Source organism: Triplophysa rosa, linkage group LG2 (assembly GCF_024868665.1).
Source record: "Triplophysa rosa linkage group LG2, Trosa_1v2, whole genome shotgun sequence".
Classification (NCBI taxonomy): Eukaryota; Metazoa; Chordata; class Actinopteri; order Cypriniformes; family Nemacheilidae; genus Triplophysa; species Triplophysa rosa.
The window spans coordinates 9,098,897-9,121,457 of NC_079891.1; the positions used below are offsets into that span (position 1 = coordinate 9,098,897).

At 37.6% G+C, this 22,561-nt stretch overlaps 1 protein-coding gene across 1 annotated transcript in view; it reads left to right on the forward strand.

Annotated features, from left to right (window-relative positions):
- Positions 1 to 3,313: 3,313 nt before the first annotated feature.
- Positions 3,314 to 22,561, forward strand: part of stip1 (stress-induced phosphoprotein 1) — a 75,906-nt gene continuing 56,658 nt past the window's right edge. The window contains exon 1 of the mRNA XM_057325295.1: positions 3,314 to 3,407. Coding sequence (XP_057181278.1) covers positions 3,399 to 3,407 — 9 coding nt within the window. The 5' untranslated portion in view covers positions 3,314 to 3,398. The remainder of the gene's footprint in view (positions 3,408 to 22,561) is intronic.

Sequence of the window (22,561 nt, forward strand, 5' to 3'; positions counted from 1 at the left end):
ACAAAGCATGGAAATGCAATACAGGAATCAGCTCATTACCGGAATTGTCCCAGCCAAGGTCTCATCAACATAACAGTGTCATTCAAATGCATAGGTGCTAATCCAATCAGCCTGACAGTATTGCCCATACCTTCACATTATCATAGAGACAAAGGCTTAGCTGTGCCTTGAGCTTAGCATTCAGCTTTAACTTGGGACCCTGCCCAATGGTCAGGAAGTGCATAAAGACAAAAGGGTAATGTTTCAGACACCTGGGCTGCCTGACTTGATCTTCTTAGAATGTCATCATCTTTACCTCAAAATGTGAAACATAATGTACATAACTTTAACCTAGATATAACATTGTATAAATTTGTAATCCCACAACCCCCAAGCATGTGACGCAGGTGTCGTGACCGTCTGACTCAGGGATGAGTCTGTCACACCCAAGGACACAGCAGCGAGACATGCTCGCAACTGTGAGAAATTTGCTCTTTTAGGTCTGTAGCTCGCTGCCGAGACACCCAGGGGAAGTCCGCTCTCAGAAGGGAGAAGTCTGCTGCTCTGCGTCGTAAATCCAGCAGTAATGAAGAGTCTCGAAGAGATATCGCTTGACAACATGTGCCACACAGGTTCCGAAGAACAAAGGATGAATGAATGGCCGCCGCCATCTTCCTTTTATACCCGTATGCACGGGGCTGGAACTGGCGTGCGTGTGCCATTCGCCAAGCCCATTGGCGTTTTAAATTCCTCTCGGAGATGATAGGTTCTCAAGATCAAACCAAATCATGTACTGCTCTGAGACTTGATAGGTTGGAAATCCAAATGCAGCTTTATTGGGACAAAACAGAGACGTGTCTATATAATCGGAAGATGGCCTCTGGTGGTGAGCAGATGAAAGATGACAGAAATGGACATTTTTGTCCATTTTCAGTCTAAGTGTAAGTTTTTGTTTAAATCTTACATCAAAATCTAAAAAAATCAAAAAATAACAATGCATTAAAATGATTGTTGTTGTTAATTATTAACATATCCAAGACTGTATTAATAATGAAAAATCGGATTCACATTTAGTATATGGAAAATATTTTTTCATAAAAAAAACAACAGGGTCACCATGTAAACAAACTGGTATTTAAAGGGTTAAAAAAATGAATGTTTGGTAGTTATGATAATAACTGATTCTAGTGAAAAAAATTAAGTAATTGAAAGTGTGAATAAACATGGATATATAATATTTTATGACCGTTTTTGGACATGGACATTTTTTTTGTAATCTTACATTGCAAAAAAAATAAAAATTATTGTTGTTGTTGATTAATAACATATCCAAGACTATAATAATAAACATTTTTGTCCACTTTCACCCTAAGAGTGAGGTTTTTTTGTTTGTTTATGCACAAGGGTTAAATTACTTTAAAATTTTCCTTTCAAATTTGTATAATGTAAAGTTTAACACTTTACATTATACAAATTTGAAAGGAAAATTTTAAAGTAATTTCATTACCTGTGATGATAGTTCTGCAGTCTATTTAATTATTCCATGCTAATAAAATAGACCATATACACACACATTCCTATCTTATGCCTCATATGCTGTAACTTATCTGTTTCAGTATGTTTTTAGACATGTTAACACACGTCTTAGAATTTGTGACAAACCATTTTTCATTTTTCCAAGTTTTCAACAGCAAAACTCACAAATGTTAAGTAGTTTGCATCTCTGAATCTTTACATTTAACATTTTTACTGTAAAACCGTTGGCTTTGTTATGTTTGCCATCGCCACAAAGAATCATGGTGCGATATATCCCGTTTGGAACGCACCATTTTTTCTCAAACATAAACAGTTCCCCCTAGTGGACACAATCAGTATTTGCAGAACAATTGCTTAAACACAACAACCTGTTTTTTTAAAGGGGTCATATGGCGCGAATACGTGTTTTTCTGTGTCTTTGATGTGTTATAAGTTGCCCATGCATGTATTAGACATGTAAAATTGCAAAAATTAAAGTGTCGGAACAAAAGACACATTCTATCTAAAAGCGAATGCTCACCCAGACCTGCCTGAAATGCCTCGTGTAACCACACCCCCACAAATCTACGTCAGATCGTGGTATTATTTGACTAAGACTGCCCAAATGTATACGCAAGTAAGGTGGGCGTACCTGTCAGTACAATTGCTTTGGAACCTGATGTTCCAAATATGGTAAAAGGCGTTAACATTTACGTCACACGCTTGCAGTATTTGACCAATCACTATGCACTGGTTAACTGGCCAATCATAGAACACCTCGCTTTTCAGAGCGATGAGCTTTGTTAAAAATCCATGCATTTCAGAGAGGCGGGGCAAGGGGAGATACAAACATGCACGGTAGTGGAAAATACAGCGTTTTTTAACCTTAAATCGTGTATACACATTGCAGTACATCTAAAACAAGTATTAATACTTGTTTTAGCTGTGTCATATGACCCCTTTAAATTATTTGATTTATCTGTGTAGTCTGCACAACAAACATAAAAGTTTTTTTGAAGTTACTTGTGCTTCTGAATACATAAAGCAGTAATTTTGGTATTGTATTTATGGTCCTGGGCCTATGTCAAATGAATATCACCAATAACACTAATAATAATAATACATTTATATTTATAAATTTAAATGAATATATATTTTTCATAAAACTACAATGTTGCATCTGTCTAGTGATTGATTTGGTTTTATTGTTATTTTCAAATGCAATGCACAAGTGTAGCCCATATCATAATAAAACACACAATTAAACATTATAACTTTTCCTAACTTTTTCATCAAACCAGACAAAATAATTCAAAACAAATAAAACATCTTGCAAAAGTTGCAGTTTGGTTTAAGTGTATAAACTAGACTTCGATCTGTAAATGTGGCTGTTTTTGTGCTAGAATTTTTAGGAGGGCTTAAAAGGATAGTTCATTCGGGGGTACCATGGAAGTTAATTGTAGGCCCAGAATTGTTTGGTTACAAACATTCTTCCAAATATCTTCTTTTGTGTTTAGTGGAACAATAAAATGTACACAGGTTTGAAACAACTTGAGGCTGAGTAAATGATGTTTCAACTTTGGGAGAACAGTCCCTTAAAGTATAGTTTATATTCATAATTGCAAACATTGTATTGCATATGCTAACTTTACATTAGGCCTACTACTACGTTTATGTAATAAATATAAATATTTATTATTAATAACAATAATATTAAAATATGTTTTTTTAAATAAAAATCAGTTTGCTAATTATAACGGGAATAATAAACGTCACACATGATGTTTAAAAGAAAAGATGAGTTTAACCTTAAATACTTGGCAACCCAGCTCTTCGGCAACATTGATAAAGAGGCTCAGGCGGAGTAACGTTACTGTCTAGTGGATCCTGGAACCTCATGCGTTATGGAGAAAGTAAGTATTAACTCTTTAGTAAAAGTAATTGCGTGTTATGAAAAAGAGGTAGGCTTTTTTAAATGACCGTGCACACTAGCCACGTTTAAAGTTTTGTAATATTGCTAATATTGAAGCTATACACTTAGCTTAGCTTAGCTTAGCTTAGCTTAGCTTATAAATCGCAAACATGCGGAGGCTGACTGACTGGCTCATAGAACGTTAGCAGCTAAATGTGACACACGATGTGGTGTAACGTGCGATCACTACAGATATTTTGTAATAAGGGTGGTCTCTTGCTGACTGGTATTATTAACATTTGTATTTAAGTCTGTGAATAATACAGTTTTATTCATTAACCAGATTCTCATAATCAGTTAGCAGGTTAGCATGTGCTCATGTTACATCTAGAGACGTGTGTGTGCTAAGGGCGCAACAACATGCATTCAGTTTATTAAGCTGAGTTCTGCCTTTCTTGGTCAAGCAAATTGTCATTGCAGTACGTCAGTTCAGGAGTCAGAAAAGAAACTATAAAGAAGTGAAATTTGGAACCCTGTTTTGCTAAACAAAAGTTACATTTTGTGGAACTCGTATCTCCCCAAAAAAGTATGCTATAAAACACCCAGAATATGATGAAATATATTCGTAAGCCATCATAAGAAACTTAAAGAGGAATGCTTAGTATAATAGAACTTCTATAACTTTATTTATTTTCTTTATTAAGTTTCCAAGACAGTTTAAAAACAATTCTAGGAATAAAAAAAATGAAGCATCAAAACTGAGGTTTTCCTCTGGTTGTTCACGAGAAGAGTCGAACCTTCGAGAGTGTAGAAAACTGCGCCATCTATTGGTTAGGGAAACGAAGCGCAGCCAATTTTCTGTGGAGGAAGCTGTGTTGGAAGATGCAGCCTCACACACTCCATAGCAGGTGTGCCCAGTCCTGTTCCTGGAGATCTAGGCGGCGTCCGAAACCGTATACTGTGACTCTCACACTGAAAGCATTTGCTAGCCTGAGCTGCTTCATAGGGCTGTTTATTGGCAAGGGCCTTGCTACATATCACAATAGATAAGTCGCCATACAATATATTGCAATATGTTCAGGGGTTTTCCTGGCTCAAAATGAGGCGGAGGTGGTGCCATCCTGATCTTGTACACACACACACGTAGGCCTACAGTACCTTTAAGTGGCTTAACCAAAGTGACTTTGAGTTTGACATATTAAAAGTTCTAATAAAATGAGATAAAAATTACAATTATTAAGTTATATAAAACATTACTTTTATTCAACCAAACAGAAATGTTTTTTTTAATCAAATAAAGCTTTTTTTATCATTTCAACTAACTTTTCAGCCCACAATAGCCAACTGAATTAACAGTCTTACTAAATGAACAAAGCTCATTCACATCTTGCATTCTCTGTGGTTCACTTTAAATGATTCAAGGATCTCTTATATTCGCTAGTGACTGAAAAGTTCAATAGTTTAAATGAATCGGTTCAAATGAGTCATTCGTGTGCGAGTCGTTCTGAACGCAATGTGCGTTCATACTGGCGAACTCGCTGTGTACAGTATATGCTGATTCAACGATCCAACTGCACAGCTAAAGACATTACAATGATGTACGTCATGTTAATTTAAGCAATTTCAAGAAATTAAACGTACTTGGATGCAAAACAAACAGCCGTGAAACACAGGCTGGCTCTTGTTCTGCAACTCTTTTTAGCGCCTCAGTTTGCTGATAACGAAACAGCGCCTCCACTGTGGCGCAATGTTGCAACTGCAGTTACAAAGTCTGTTAAATGCACGCAGCATTTCTTGTGAAGTCTGGCAACATAATTTTGGCTATAGCCTGAGACGGCACGACATTTGATGGAGTCGGCCGCCTCCAATTTCTCTATGCAGGGAAAAACCCTGATATTTCGATATGATGCATATTAGGGATGCCACAATTCTCAATATAATATTGAACCATTCTGTATGGCCTACACGATTCAATACGCGTACGTGAATTGCGGTTTTCTGATTTCGTGTTTAAATTATTTCCGTGCACTAAATTACTCTCTGAACTGGCTCTGTCTGTGTTTGCCTGCATGTCTGTGCGCTGAGCTAGATAAACGCATCCCCACAAGAAAATATCTAATGGCGAGTGGTGGTCGGGCGATGAAGCAAGGCTGCCTGCACGAGAAGCAGTGTGCTGTTGAGTATAATGCTGATCGGCCATCAGAAGCACCAGAACCTAGCGGCTTTATTGTATCCCGCTGTACCAAAGTGATAATGTCCAAATTTGGCACATCAAGAATGTATTTCATTTGTTTCACACTGCATACGAAACCCAGCACACACGCAGAGAGAGCGTCTACAGCACCATGCCAAAGTCCGTTTAACGAAAGTCATGACACTCGGCGGCCTTTTGGACAGCTATTTACGTCATAGCAAGAGCGCCTCAGGGCAGCTATTTAGCGTTGATTTTTTTCCAATTTATTGCAATGGCAATATTTCTTTTTAAATTGCAGTGGCTCACCTTATATATTATCTTTGGCCTTTCCCATTGAGCGCTATTGTTTGCTGTGTTAAACATGCACAGCACGTTTGTATGTTTACTTCCATTACAGCAATCGCAAGTTTGCATTACTTTAGCTTAAATACTCTGATTCGCAAAACCTCTTCAAGAAGCCTAATTTACTGGCATGTTGATGAAGAGTAGCTAAACCAAGAACTGCTGTGAGCTGCCAGTGCTAATCTTTACATTTATTCAATACACCAGGAATTTGTACAAGTTGATTTTTGCTTAAAGATAATAAAACAAGACAAGTAAAATAAATATAAGTGCAATAAAGTAGTTTTTTTCCTTCGTAACCTTGTACTGTTCCTGTCACATAAGCAAAGAATATTGAAAAAAAAAAACTTTAATGTGCCAAGCCATCAGAACCGAACCGAAAACCGTGAGTAAAAATCGAGGTACATATTGAACCGTGGGTGAGCTGTATTGTTGCATCCCTAGTTTAAATTGAGCAGCGCATCTGGATAACTGATATGTAAACATAACACATCATGCGTACTCATTTATGTTGATCATATTTTGCCGTATCTTCTAATATCTTCATTAAGCGCCAAACGCGCTTCATTTTAACCCTTTCCGCTCCGTGAGCGCTGCTTCTCCTGCCAAGACCTGCAGACACCAAAACAGGTAAATAAATTGTCAATTTTACTGTAACTCTTAAGTAAACGCATTTTATAATGCAGCAGTAGCCTAATAAAGTATTTTTAGCTGCCAGTCAGTTCACTGTTTGCTATGTAGGTTTGTGACCGATTATTAACCATAACGTCTTGTATCTACATTTAGCATTAATGATATTAAGAATATTAATAGCATTAATTATCAGCATGTTAAAATCATTTCATAATAAATCATGTTTTAATCAGAGATTATTTACAATCAGTTCAAGTATAAATGGCTTGGAAAGGCAACTTGTTTGTAACTTTAAATACTTCTGCTCATAATAAATTCATTTCAGTTGCTGTTGTCAGTAGTTTTTTTTAATATTAAAATGGGCCACTAGGACTTTGCTTTAGCACCAGAGCCTACAACACATTTTCTCAGTTACCAGGCCTTTCTATGTTTCATACATACTGTGGGTATCAAAATATAAAATAAATGGCCTGATAATACATTAGATGTTCATTTTTTATATACATATTCGACTGGGCTCAATTGATTAAATATTATTTATTTAAAAAAGTATTGTCCGGACCTCCGCCGCAAATACCCCCCCCAAAGCCGTAAACCTAGGGGAAACACTGAAGACTCATAATCTAATTAGTTATTAGATAACAAGCATCAAAAATTATTTTGAGCATTAATTTCACTAAGATTTCAATCTTTGAAATGGCATTATTCAGTCAATATTGAAGATGTTGTTATATTTTTACAGAATATTCTGTAGGATGATTTTATGTAGAAAGCGGTTAAAAGACTTGCTGGGTTTTCACAAGCAGGGTCACATTTTATGAGTAATGTTCTGATTGGGAAATTATTTAAAGATAGAAGTACAGTAGTTCTGGTATGAATGGCATGGAAAGGCTAATTTAGTAAGTAAATTTGTTTTCTGTTTGATTAGATTATTTAGATATAATTGTTACATTACATTTGCTGTTTGTATGTTCTCAGTAGTTTTATTTACAAATAATAATTATTAGACTTCTAAGAGGGCATTCCCCTAAAGCCACAGAGCCTACAATACATACATGCATACTGTATAATATAAAATAAATGGCCTTATATTTATAACTGGGCTAAATTGATTAAATATTTATTTATTTGCAAAAAACATACTGTCCGGACTAGGGATGGGCTATATTATATCGTTTGCGATATACCGGTAGAAATTCCCCACACGATAGGAATTAGTCTTCCCGCGATATAAACGATAAATTCTAGTTGATGACGTATTTCTTTGTGAGACCCATTCACAGCTCATATGTGAAGCGAAGACGGGTATAGCGGAGGGCAGACGTGAAGCTGAGAAATAGTTTGCACTAAAAGACGAGCTCTAAATCTCATTTAGGTTGGCACTGTAGATGCATCAGAGTTAATGTTTAGTTTCACTTTCGTTTTATTTAATTCGTTTGTTAAGTATTCGTTGATAATCATAATACATTACACAACAACATTTAGTTTGGCTAAAAGTATTTAATTAAACATTTGTTAGATGTTATGCGTGCGTGCGCAAATAGTTTAATATGATTTCTTGCCTGTTATATACAGGATGAACGGAGCGTCCCGTACGCAGCTCGCGCCCACATGTGCTTTCATAGTGACACAGCGCGCACAGCACTGCTGCCTGTTTACATACAGTACAAAATGCGAGTTTGTATTATGTTATTTTAAATACGTTTATGAGCGTATAAAAGCATGGATTATTTAATTAGATTTCTTTTATCCGCATTTTTCTGTTCTATTTCTGTAGCGCGAGTCATAGACAGATTCAGTGTATGTTGCTGTGAGAAGAGAAGGTTCACACAGTTCAAGAGAGAGTGATTGACAGCGTGATGAGATCGATCGTTTCCACCCAACAATAGAATATATACAGTTTTAGGTATGACATGATGTGTTTATTGAGCTTTAGTTCATTTAACTTTTCTTTACTACAACCTTTTGAAGTCGAATCTCACTATTATATTTTATATTTACAAAAATACTGTAGGTGTATTTTAGGAGCTGTTTGATTTGGGGTAAGTTTTACTTTTTGATAATATTTGTTTTTCTGAGGGTCTAGACTACATGCAGCTACCATCACTTGACGCAAAAAACAGCGGTGGATGGTGTTATGAATATATCGTCATTTTTATCGTTATCGCAACAAATACCAGGAATTGTCGTGATAGAGTTTTAGGGCCATATCGCCCATCCCTAGTCTGGACCTCCGTTTGGAAGAAAATATAAAGACCGGACCTCTTGGAACTTTAATTGAATACCCCTGATTATATGGTGACAAAACCTCCCTTTATAAATCACGTGAATGTACTTTGTGCTCTCAGATCACAGCGTCTTTGAAAATGCATTCTTTGCACAATGCATGTTTTGCTCAATTTGGTTTTTATTGTTAATTTCATAATTATTTATAGGAGATTTATTTAGCATGAATTAAAATGTTCAGAAAAGGAACTTAGAAATTTGCACTTCTTTTTTAGTGAAATTGCAATGTTATTATGATTTGGTAAAGCAATGTAGTTATAGAAAACAATAAGATGTTAAATGTTTTTATTTATATAATTTTTGTAATAATGATTAATATGCAAACCTCTTTTTGTTCTTTTTCAGTTTGTTTGAATTTTTTTTTCCATATATTGTTCTGTTAAGTGTGTCTTTTACACTTTGCTTTCAATAAAAGGTTTGCCAAATCATCCAGCAAAGTGAGATCAGCCATGACACTATAATTAAATGATTTCCCATCTGTCTTTTGTAGCTTCTCACACCAAATATCAGGGGTGTAACGATACTTCGTATTACGATATTTCACGATGCAAAAATGTTATGATGCGCATCGTAGCGAGATGGGGATATTTTACGATATGTTTAATTCTATTCGTTCAGCGGTCAAGACGCTACCTACTCTGCGCCAGAGAGTCACGTGTGCTTATCTCACATATCGTCGCTGTCGGGCGGAAACCTCCTATGTCCAAATTTGGTCAATTTCATATTTTTTCACAAATCGATGCTATTGGTCAGTCCCCATGTGGGTCTGTTATTTTTACAAATAATTAACCAATATAAAGTGTTGAAAATAGCTTGAGAGCAAATCTCTTAACTCCATTGGACACTTCAACTGTCTGAGAAGTCTCGTAACTCCACCTCTTTTTCACTCCGCGGGAGCTTCTCGGCATTACGTCTCCTGATTGATAGTTTTTTAGACAATAACAAGTGAAAATAGTTAGGTTAGATACATTTGAGTAGGCCTGTTTTGTTAAAAATCGATAGCTGTAATGCTTCGGTGCAGAAGGAAGCCCGTGAGCCACGAAGGTAAGTTTGCGAGCAGATTCAGCTAATTTCCGCCTATTAAACAGCCTAGTCAGCTCTTCGTTTTTTGTATTACATCACTTATAGTTCTTAAACCTTTAAAATTTGGCTTTGGTTAACAATTGAAGCCTTTTCTCTTGTCAAGAGGCTCAACACGACCGCCGACTTTATTTGCGTGCAGATTAATTTCCGCCTATATTAGACAGCCTGTTTAACGTTTTATTTCGGTATTGCATCACTCATAGCTCTAACGTTTAAAATAGAGTTTAGGAAGATGTATGTAACCACAATCATTAGCTTTCATTAGCTCTTACAGCGCTGTTCCGATCAGAGAAGCGATGAAGTGAGTCGTACTGTATGTTAAAAGATCGAATGACATGCTAAAAAACAAGTATGTGATTTGCATGATTGAAGAAATGTAATACAGTTTATGTAATATGTCTTTTTGAAAGATTTTTCTCATTCATTACTGTCTCAAACAAAGACAGCGCAGCTTCATAGAGACACGAGCCAATAGCGTTTTAGCTTGGTTGAATGTACTGAATGAACACGCCCTTCACTGAACGAACGAGTCAATTGAGTCAAAATGAGACTGAATGAACTGCTACATGTCGTTCATGGTCTAATATTCTCTGTGTTGTAACAATGCATATCCAGTAGTTACTGAACTTTTCTGAAAAATAAAGGTAATAATGACCAGGTTTAATTTAATTCCAATGCAAAGTAAATTATGTCGAAACAGTTAAATCTTTGTATGGAACATTTAAGTACACCAATTAAATGAGTTATTCCAGATAGATTTTAGTAGACTAATATAATGTAGATTTCGTCGACTAAAACTATGATAAATTGGGATGACTAAAACTAAATTTCATTTTAGTCATAAGACTATGACTAAAACTAAATCAAAATTTGCTGTCAAAATTGACACTGATCTTAAGTCTAATTTCAGTTAAGCCTTAAAATGTTAAAATTCTTTAAGTTGTATGTGCAACAAAATAAATCACTGAAATTGCTAATATTTTGAAAATAAATGTTATTTGAATTTTTAATTTTGTTCAAAATACTGAGATGTGTATCGTATCGTGAACCCAGCATCGAGATATGTACCGAATCGTGAGCTGAGTGTATCGTTACACCCCTACCAAATATACAAATGTGTAGCTTTAACTATGAATTAACTAATTGAGTATTTGCAAATACATATGACACAGAAAACACACGGTGGCACTTTCTTTTTGTAGTATCGCTGTTCTACCACTACATTTTCTGTTGCTCAGAGGTGTGCTTATTAGGGCTGGGTGATATGGCCAAAAATTCATATCTCAGTATTTTTAGGAGGAATAGCGGTATATGGTATATATCCGGTATTTTTTACCAAAAGGAATAAATGGTTACTCGAAAATCAAAGCCTTTATTAAACCTTCATTTGAACAGTTTGCGAGCAAAATAAAATGCAAATACAGGGTTTTCCCTCCCTGTTTACAAATAACAGGGTTCGTACGGGTGCTTTAAATCCTGTAAAATGATTGAATTTGAATATAGTCATTTTAAGGTTAGAAAAGTGATTGGATTTGGGATCAAGTGCTTAAAACTGCCTAAAACATTAATTTCGTTGCTTTCATAATAATTCGCAATTTTACGACAAATTTTTCTTTTGAAATAAAATATACATTTTGCACATAACGAAAATACGAAAAAAATCGGCGGGTGGCTATAATGTTATCTGCCAGTCTTTTGGATGTGCGCCCTCTGGTGGAGCAGAGTAGGAGATGAAAATATGCCGGGCGTTTGCCGTTTCAATGCTCGTTGGCTGGAGGACGAAAATTACAAATTATGGCTAAAACGTGGACCAAATCCTCGAGTGGCCACCTGCAAAGTATGCAAAAAGGACGTGCAGCTCTTCACCATGGGGCCAGCTGCGCTTTCAAGTAGGGCTGTCACGATAAACCGACGATAAATGTCACGTGATTTATGCACAGCTTTTGAGTGAAGTACGGGAAAATGCTGCTGCATCCGAAAGCCAGAGGGCGCTCTCGTGCGGAAACTCCAAATACGCACTGCAGAAGAAGACCATGACACCTTCTAGAATCTATGCCTATGGACATCTTTTTATCACTGTTACTCAAGCCTCATCAGGTATTTTTATGATAATAAAGTATATAATGATCATGTTTGACGGGTGTTGCTTTTTCAAATGCACATTATAAGCGACTCAAACTCGCACTGCTTTTAGATCGAGCAGCATTTCCTACTGATCCCAGAGCCGTGCATCACGGACAAGCTACGCCTTTAAAAAATATTGACACATTGCATATCGCAGCCAGCTCGATTGCAATAGGATTTAGTGGTACCGCAATAAAATATCGTGCAGCCCTACTTCCAAGCCACATGAAAGGTAAGTTTTTCGATTATTTCGATATTTTCGATTAGGCCAATTAAGTTTAAGGTAGATGGAAAAATTCGCGAACTAATTAATTTTCGGGAGGGATGTAAAGTGTAATTGTAGGTCTTTTTTGCCAGATATGGTCGGAAATGAAAAGGGACTCGGGCAGAAATTAGCCTATCTTACTTAAAAACTACGTCAAGTTGTGTGTGTGTGCTCACCGAGTGAATTCTGCAGTGTCGCGAATTCTTTCATCAAACAACAAAGTGCTAATACGATGTTAACGATATCAGGGATTAGATTTTTTCGTATAAAGATTTTTTAATTTTTTTAGCTTGCTGGGATCACCCGCGTAAAGTGCAAAATGTTTTTGTGATGGGGTGGGGGTTGGGTGCTGTGTGGTATAAATGGCGTAGATGCGCAATCTAGTGGCTGTGTATTGAAACAGAGAAATACATTCCTGTTTTAGTTTTTTAACACTACACAAAAGTTTGAACAAAATACAATCAAGGGAACTTTTATAACGTAATGTTAAACAAATATCTTTAAGATTGAAATACATATGATAGATATGATAACCAGTTAATGTTTTTTCTTCTGAACTGTCACAAATTTACAGGTGGGGCATTTTCCATACTGTTAAAACAGTACCTTAGTCTTATCCTAAAGTAATATTGACAAACTAAATATATCATTTGAAAGCTTACAACCTACTGTTCCCACATTTGGTGACTAATTTTCAAATCAAATTACATAGGAACAGTATTATATTAATTGCATTTTAATGAGCAAAATTTTTTTTAATTTAAAGAAAAACTTGATCGATTCTCTATTTGTGATGCGGCGGCAACCTATAATTCCCACCCATGTTCTTTCCATGTTTCTTTTGTGTTATTTTATGTGGCCAAATCATATCAATTACAAATAAGTGCCCACAGTACTGTATAGGATGTCTGCTTTGTGAATTAAATGACAATTTGCTCAAGTCTTTTATGGAATAAATTTAGTATAGTTAGTATATAGTATAATTACATATAAATGGCATACAGTATAACTATGGATTATCTACAAAGGAACATACAGTATATGTATGTCAGCATGTAATTAACGCAGTTGTAAGTGACTGGAAATGTATAAAAACACACATTAAAAGTGCTTTTAAAGTGCTGGATTTTGAAGTTGGAAAAGGTGTAAGAACCCTGAAATAAACAGCTTCACAACATATTTTAAATTATATAAAATATTTGATAAATAAAATGCAGTACAGGTTTTTTCCTCCTGCTTAAAGGTCTTTGCACATACAGTCCGAAATTTTCGTATGCGTTTTTTCGTATTTGCCTCTCGTTTGTACGGTGTCTCTGAATTGTTAAAAAAGGCCACTCAAAATGCTTGACGGATGCGAAAAACGCAGAAAATCGAACCCGGTCCGAATTTTTTTATGACGGACGAAAATATCGGAGGCAGTGTGTAAATGTGATTGACACAACGTGAGGTCGTATTTATTTTTTAACGTGCGGAAATTTCGGACGCAAATTTCGGCCTCAATGAGCAATGGGCTTTACACTGTATACAGCTTTAGTGTGCTGCTATGCAAATAACAAAATAAACAAACCATAAAAAACATAACTACTTTGTCAACTAAAGTATTTTAAACAAAAAGTATTGTAGGATTTACCTCCTACAGGTTTTGTGCAAGAAAAACTAGCATATCAACAGTTTCAGGCTTAAGGGAGGCCCCATGGAAAGTTACAATGTTACCACTGCAACTAAAAACCCTTTCAGAAGGTGAACTGGTGGCTGGTACTAAAAGATGTTTCTTTGCCAGGTGGCTCAGTGCTGGAAAGAGTGTTTCATGCTCCTTCCACCATTTAAGAGGATCAGTGTCACTCTCTACATTAGCTGACTGCAAGTAGAAGGAAAGTTCTTTTTAAATTACCTCCCTCCTTGTCAGTTAAGTGCTTGTTGTGTTTGCTGTGTCTGTGCTCTGCTTAGAGAAGCTTGCCAGTGACTTCTTCGCTGTTGGTGGCATTATTGCTTCTTGGTCTGTAGGCACAGGAACAGTGTGCTCAGCTGTGTCAGGGTGACAGCTGCCCTGATCAGCCAGGAGAGATTCTGCCTCTAAGACAGCTTGGTTTTTCACTGAATTGACCTTTTCACTTTATGTATTTGTCTCTGAACCGTGGGTCCACAATTGAGGCCATGTCCAAGAGGTCACTAGTTGCTGGGTCAGCATACTTGGCATTGAGATAATCCTCAATGCAGGTTTTGATTGATTTGCACAGCTCACTATCATCGTCTTTATGTGCCAGGAGACTTGTGTTGAAAAGGTGCAGTACATGTCTTACGTATGAGATGGTGACGAACTCCTCACCGGAGAGCGCATCTGTGAAGTCCTGAAGGGGTTTCAGAGCCTTCTGGATTGCCTCCATGACCTCGATGTCCTGCCATGTAGGAATGAGATGTCGTGACTTTTTATCAGCAGACAGAACTTTTGTGATCGCTCTCTCCTGCTCCAGGAACCGCTCAGTCATTTGCTGTCGTGATCCCCAGCATGTGGCTGACTCAGTGATGTGCTGGTGAGCTGGCAGACCCAGCTGAATCTGGACTTCAGCAAGCTCTCTTCTCTTTCTCCAGCTATAATAGAAGCTGCTGACAACTTTCTTACACAGAGAAATGGCCCGAGTGATGCGGTTGTCATTCATGCCATGCCCTGTCAGAAGTAAAGTCAAGTTTATTATGCATAATAAATACATCAAAGAAATTTAACTCTGGTTAAAGTAGCATCTTATACTAAAAAAGCAAAACAAAATGGAAAAACAAAAACTAAATTAATAAAATGTATTATGTAAATATGAAACACACAGTAATTTATGTCTCAATCACAATGTTGTTATAACTAATCCAGAATACCAGCAAATACCAACAATTATAGCAGCTGTATATATATGCATATATAGTTACACATTTACATTTAAATATTGTGCACATATTATTTAACAAGTAGTGCACATATCAAAGATATCTAAAAATCAAAGTCTCTCACTCTATGTAATTCAATTCAATTCAATTTTATTTTATTTATATAGCGCTTTTCAAAATGTGCATTATTCCAAAGCAGCTTTACAGAAGCAAATAAGAAAAACACAGAAAGGTAAAACACAGCACAGTGCATGGTGTTTATAGACCAAGCAAAATCATTATAATAAATAATATCTAATAAATAAATGAATAAATAAATGCAGTCTCCCAGTGAGAAAGCCAACACTGCACTGCTCTGCTGTGGCGAGGAACCCAAACTCCAATGATGAATAATGGAGAAAAAAAAACCTCGGGAGAAACCAGGCTCAGCCGGGAGGGACAGATCTCCTCTGACGTGTCATAGCTGCACTCAGTGTCCCCGACCAAAGCCACCGAGCAATGTCCACGAAGAACAGGGAGAGCCCACGAGCCGCGACCCAGGAAGCCCCACCCGCCGAAACCGTGCAGGTCCAACCCGGTCCCATTCCGCGATCAACAACAGACAACAGAGGAACAACCAGGGAAAAGTAGTAATGGCATAATTAACTTTATTCCTCTGTTGTCCGACATCGACCACAAAACAAGACCAACCAGACCAGACCACACAGTCCCAACAAATGAAACGCCCCGAACCACAACCAACAAGCCCCCCCACTCCCTACAACACCCACCCAGCTACCTCCAATCAAAGTCACTGAGTGCAGCCATAACTTCAAACTGCTGTCGTGTGATGAAGTTTAGCATTAAATACCAAGTATTGTAAATTTAGCATTTATGTGACAGGTAGTCCGTCTTTGCTCTCGGTTGGGGATGGAATTGTCTGAGCTGGGCCGGCCAGATGGTCGCCTTTTTCTTGGGTGGTGATGGAATTGCCTTGGATGGAGCTGGGATGGTCAGTCAGTCCCAGGCTTCTCGCAGGAGGATGGACGGGATTTTCCGATGTAGCTGGCGTAATCTCTAGTTGTGGATGGGCATATGACGTTCATCTGGGCCTGGCGGAATCTCTCCCTACCTCGGGATGGGCATCCCGAGGCGAGGGCAGAAAAGAGAGAATAATTAGCGTAGCTGCTGTTCATTAGCTATGTTTAGTGAATGCTTGGCTGAAAAGATGTGTCTTTAATCTAGATTTAAATTGGGAGAGTGTGTCTGACCCTCGAATAGTATCGGGGAGGCTATTCCAGAGTTTAGGTGCTACGTATGAGAAAGCTCTACCCCCTTTGGTGGATTTAGTTATTCTAGGTGTAATCAAAAGTCTGGAGTTTTGAGATCTTAGAGAGCGTGATGGGTTGTAGTGTGGTAGAAGCTCTGTTATGTAGGTAGGGGCTAAACGTTTAAGGCTTTATAAGTAATTAAAAGAACTTTAAAGTCAATACGATACTTAATGGGTAACCAGTGAAGGGTTGATAACATTGGGGTTATGTGATCGTATTTTCTGGACCTGGTTAGAACTCTGGCAGCTGCATTCTGAACTAACTGTAGTTTGTTTATTGATGTGCAGGACAACCACTAAGCAGTGCATTACAGTAGTCAAGTCTTGAGGTCACAAATGCATGAATAAGCTTCTCTGCGTCAGCCACACATAAAATATTTCGCAATTTGGCAACATTTCTAAGGTGGAAGAAGGCTGTTTTTGTGACATTTGAGATGTGATTTTTAAATGACAGGTTGCTGTCTAATATAACGCCAAGGTCTTTAACTGTATTTGTTGGAGTAACAGTGCAGCCTTCAATTTGCAGGTCATAATCCGAAATATTCTGCTCACGTGTCTTTGGTCCGATAAGTAATATTTCTGTTTTATTAGAATTTAAAGAAGGAAATTACAAGTCATCCAATGCTTTATATCGTCGATGCACTCTGCCAATTTGGATAGTTGGAAGGAATCATCTGGTCTTGATGAGATATATAGCTGAGTATCATCTGCATAACAGTGGAAGCTAATTCCATGTTTTCTAATAATGTTTCCAAGGGGCAGCATGTATATGGAGAATAGCAAGGGTCCTAAAACCGATCCCTGAGGTAATCCATAATTTACTTGCGTTAGATTTGATGATTCCCCATTTAAATGGACAAATTGATGTCTGTCTGATAAGTAAGATCTGAACCATTGTAGTGCCTGTCCCTGAATACCGGTATAATTGTGTAAGCGATCTAGAAGTATTTTATGGTCTACAGTATCGAACGCAGCACTAAGGTCGAGCAGGACTAGGAGTGAGATGTTACCTTTATCTGATGCTATAAGCAGGTCGTTTGTAATTTTAACGAGCGCAGTTTCAGTACTATGATGCGGTCTAAAGCCTGACTGGAATTTTTCGTGTATGTCATTATTTTGTAAGAAAGAGCACAACTGAGTGGACACTACTTTTTCTAGTATTTTAGACAGGTAAGGGAGATTTGAAATCGGTCTATAGTTTCCTAGTTCATTGGGGTCTAAGTTTGGTTTCTTGATAAGAGGCTTAATGACGGCCAGTTTAAAGGCTCCTGGGACATGGCCTAGATTAATTGACGAGTTGATAATGTTATAAATGGGCTCAATTGCAACGGGTAATAACTCTTTTAATAATTTAGTTGGTATGGGTCTAATAAGCAAGTTGTAGGTTTAGATGTTGCAATAAGTTTAATTAAATCTTCCTGTTTTATAGGTGAAAAACACTGTAGCCTTTCTTTTGGGGCGATGGTTGGTACTAATTTATAGGACAGACTTGGAGGTTGAGTTTTTACTATTTTGTCTCGTATGTTTTCGATTTTCTCTGTAAAAAAATTCATGAAATCATTGCTACCAAGGTGCGGCGGAATACCCAGGTCAGGTGAAGTCTGTTTATTTGTTAGTTTAGCAACTGTACTAAATAAAAACCTTGGATTGTTTTTGTTAGTTTCTATGAGGTTACGGAGGTGCTCAGCCTTTGCTGCTTTTAGTGCCTTTTTATAACAGTTTGCACTCTCTTTCCACGCAATTTTAAAGACCTCTAATTGGGTTTGTTTCCATTTGCGCTCCAGTTTACGTGTTTCTCTTTTAAGGGCGCGAGTGGTGCTATTGTACCATGGTGCTGCGTTTTTCTCATTAATCTTTTTTGACTTCATAGGTGCGACAGCTTCTAATGTATTAGAGAAAATAGTGCCCAATTTGCTGGTCATGTCATCGAGCGATTCTGTATTTATTGGTATGGTTATTAAAGGAGTCAGATCTGGCAAGCTCTTTGGAAACTATCTTTAGTAGTCGAGGTAATTGTTCTACCCTGTCGATAACGAGTTAAACGGCTGATTTCTGCAGTGCGCAGTGTACATGTTATAAGATAGTGATCAGTGACATCGTCGCTTTGAGGTATAATATCTATATTGGTTAGATCGGCTCCGTGAGATATAATCAGTCTAGTGTATGATTAAATCGATGACACTCTAATGCTCTTAGCATATTATGTGATATTAAGTCCGACAATTAGTACTATCAACTTAACAATAGTCGATAGAATCAATTTTCAGAAAATGTGTAACAGTTAACAAGTAGAATAAATGAAAGCAATGTTATTCTTCATTGGAACAATGGAAACATGAAGGACTGTCATGATTAAGTACTTGTGGACCTCTAACGTAATTCATTGTATAACCGTTCAGTAGACAGTATCGTGTCTGTGATCTTAATCCCGTGCGAAACGGCCATGTCTGTAATTTGTCAAGTAAAAATTCCCCCACAAATTACCTACCATATTTTGAGAACACCGAGGTCCTGTGATAATATTAGTCCAGTGCGAATCGGCATCTCTGCGATTTGAAATTTTGAACAAGATTTGGCGGATCGTATCTCATTTTTTCAAGGTTTCTGTGGCCTTTTCAGTCATCTTTCGCAAAGAATGGAAGCTGCGTTGGAGTGTTTTCACAGTATTTTGGGTGCTGGGTTATGTCGCTACATACCAGACACAATAATATTGGCAGAGAGAAAATATTCACTGTAAAAAAACATGACAGGATCAGAAGAGCGAAACAAAAAAGAAGGAATATATGGAGATGGATGACATGCATGGCAGCATGCGGTAAGGAACATTCTTCTGTTTACATACAACTACACCTACAACGACAAGACTTTCAAGTAGGCTGTCACGGTAACGCGTTAACGCATGCGATTAATTATTTCAAATTAACGCTGAAAAATATTTAACGCAATTAACGCAGCATGTTTGTTTTGACATCCTTTGTCTAGCGTTACATTATGTAATCACGCTCTTATTTTCGCGCGATTTGAAACAGTTGCTTTGACATGTTCAATGAAGATAGACAGCTTCTAAACTGTGGGACGCAGCAAAACGCAACGCGAGGTCCAGTCTGGTGTGTACAGTAACGGGCTAAAGGCTGCGTCGGTGAATCTCTGTCAGACAGCGCATCCGTGTTAAACTCTCTTTCGTGCCATGTTTAGAAAGAGGGAAGTGCCTTCAAGTCATTTCCGGGAGATAAGTCAGTAAATTCGAGTAAAATCACAGAGTTCACTTATCCAGTGCGAATGCGCAACATGATCACAGACAATCTCTGCAATTATTACAAATGACCAGAGGTTCCCAGATAATACTAATCCTGTGCGAACAGGGCTTAAGCTTTACAAGTTATGTTAAATAAAAACATTGCAATTACCAATGGCCAGATGAAGTCGGTGACCAAAGCACTGTATCCTCTGCCTCAGACACTTTTGCGAGCCGCTCGGAAAGCATCCGTCTGACCTCACTGTACATTTGCGGCAGAGCTTCTGTTGCAAAGTACTTGCGACTGGGTAACTGGTATCTTGGGTCAATGGTTTTTAGCAGCATTTTAAAACCTTCTTGTTCCGCTGTTGCAATAGGAACCATGTCTTTAGCAATGTGATACGCTACCGCCTTAGTTATATCGCACCACTTGCGACCTTTCTTTTCGTAAGGCACACTTCGGGTAAAAGAAGCTTCCAGAGAGCTTGTTTCGGGACAGATGTTTTGAGTTGCGTGGTCTTTGTGGCCGAAGTTGTAGCACGAAGTTGTAAACACTCATCGTACTGCACTTTATGGTAATATTGTAAGTGGTGGAAGAGATTTGATGTGCTTCCACATTTTGATACAACTGATTTATTACATTCCCTACAGATTGGCTGTTTTTGCTTCTCATCGGAACTTTTAAATCCAAACCACCTCCAAATGAGTGAACCATTGTTTTTTTTACTAACCAGTAAGTTTTCTGTAGTGTTGACCGGCGGCGCGTATTCCTCCATGTCGCGTGCTACCTTGTGTGCTGGAGCAGGCAGGCAGGCGCGGTCTGGTTTGCGCAGAGAGAGCGCGTGCACGGCATCAAACCATATCGATATGAACGATATAGGCTAATCCTGAATCGCGTTGGGTAAACATATCGATATATCCCTCCAACTCGGTATATCGCCCAGCCCTAGTGCTTATATTTACACACAATTCTACGTATAAGTACAAGTTGGTAGATCCCACACTTTGCGTGAAACTGTTCTTATTCACTCACTACGCACACATTTTTGCATACGCACTAGGGCTGGGCGATGTGACGATGTTATTGTATATCGCCAATGTCTCGCAAATATCCCGATGTCGATTACAACATACAGATACCAGACGATAATTGATGATAATAATGGAAAATACACGTTATGACATTATCATGCGATGTAGGCTTTAGCGTGAACGTTAATGTTCATATGCCCAGGCAGTCAGTTACAGTGGAGCAATTCCATGAAAAGTCAACCTTACCATGAAAAAAAGAAAGTTTCTACTAAAAGAACAAAATCATTTTTAATTTGTCCATTTAGGCCTGCTTTATATTGTATTAATGTACTTCAATAAAAATTTTAAGAAAATTGCCTTGATTTCCCACCCACATCAGGTATACAACAATGCCAAAATTACATTTTCCACCAACCATTTTTCATGCTTTCTGAAGAGGGATCAAAGGCTCCCTTTTTTGTACTTTGTTTAAAAAAGGCATTTTGCAGAAGGATGAAGTCATGTCTGAAAAATTAATACACTCACTCTGCGGTGTCACGTCCATAACGTTTTAAAGTTTAAGTTTATGTCATATAATAATTACAAATACAAATAACTTGAAACTTAATATACAAAGCCAAATATGTATGTTGATGATTTTAAACAACAATTCATCTCACTTATTTGCTCTGAACAACCATAATAATTCGTTATGGGTGTGACAGTTTTAAGCACGTAATATTGAATCATGTATCACAGACGCAGATGACATGTTGTGATCTGTTTTAAATATCATAATATTTGTACAAATTATTTTACTTTACTAACACTATTAATTAATAACAAATTATGAGAACGTCGATATCATAGGGATATACAGATCGCCACACTGTTATTGTGCTTGCAGCATTCGAATAGCGTTCATCTGATTGTTTACGTCCTACCTTAAAAGGCAAGCCTCTCTAGTTGATGCATTTTCCCTCGCTTTCTTGCCCGTTTCCTGAGAGACAATCTCGCGTCTCAGACTCATTTGCCTGTGGGAAGACCTGCTCAGTCACTGAACGCGATATCCGCGCTCTAAACGCGCCACATGCGCATCTTTAAAAGTAAACAGAAAGCGAGCATATTCGCGCTCTAAACGCGCCGCATACGCATCTTTAAAAGTAGGGCCTACACAGAAAGCGAGCATATTAGTGCTCTAAACGCGCAGCATGCGCATCTTTAAAAAGGCGAGCATATTCGCGCGCTTCTATAGCAGATCTTTAAAAGTACAATGAATGCGAGATTATCTGCGCAAACGCCGCCACTCTGTCACGGCCTCCTTGAACGCAGACGCTGGTTACACATTAATATGTGAAACCATATAATTTGCAGTGTGACTGTTTTGTATGAAGTTGATGAATTTTGCAGCCGAATCTACTGATATCTCGGAGGACAATATCCGATATCCACTTGAAGTCTCTGATTGTGGTTGTAAAGCATTTGTTCATGATTTTCCATAGTCGGGTAAGTGCCGGTTTCAGAGCTGTCACGGCTGTAAAGGAGATATGTCACGGGCGTAACATTGTTTTTTCCTTATGAATGCAAACACATTTATTAAAACAAAATCAATATTTCATGTTATATAAAGAGCCATCCCTTCTCCATTTGTTGCGTGTTATTGCTTTTGGTTTGTGCATTTTAATTCACAGAATTTCAACAAAGCTTCCCGTCTCCCAAAAACGTGTCTTTTTTTGCCACGTCCATAAAGCATTATTTTTTCCTTTTTTTAAACAGAAAACTTGTGCATATACTGATTT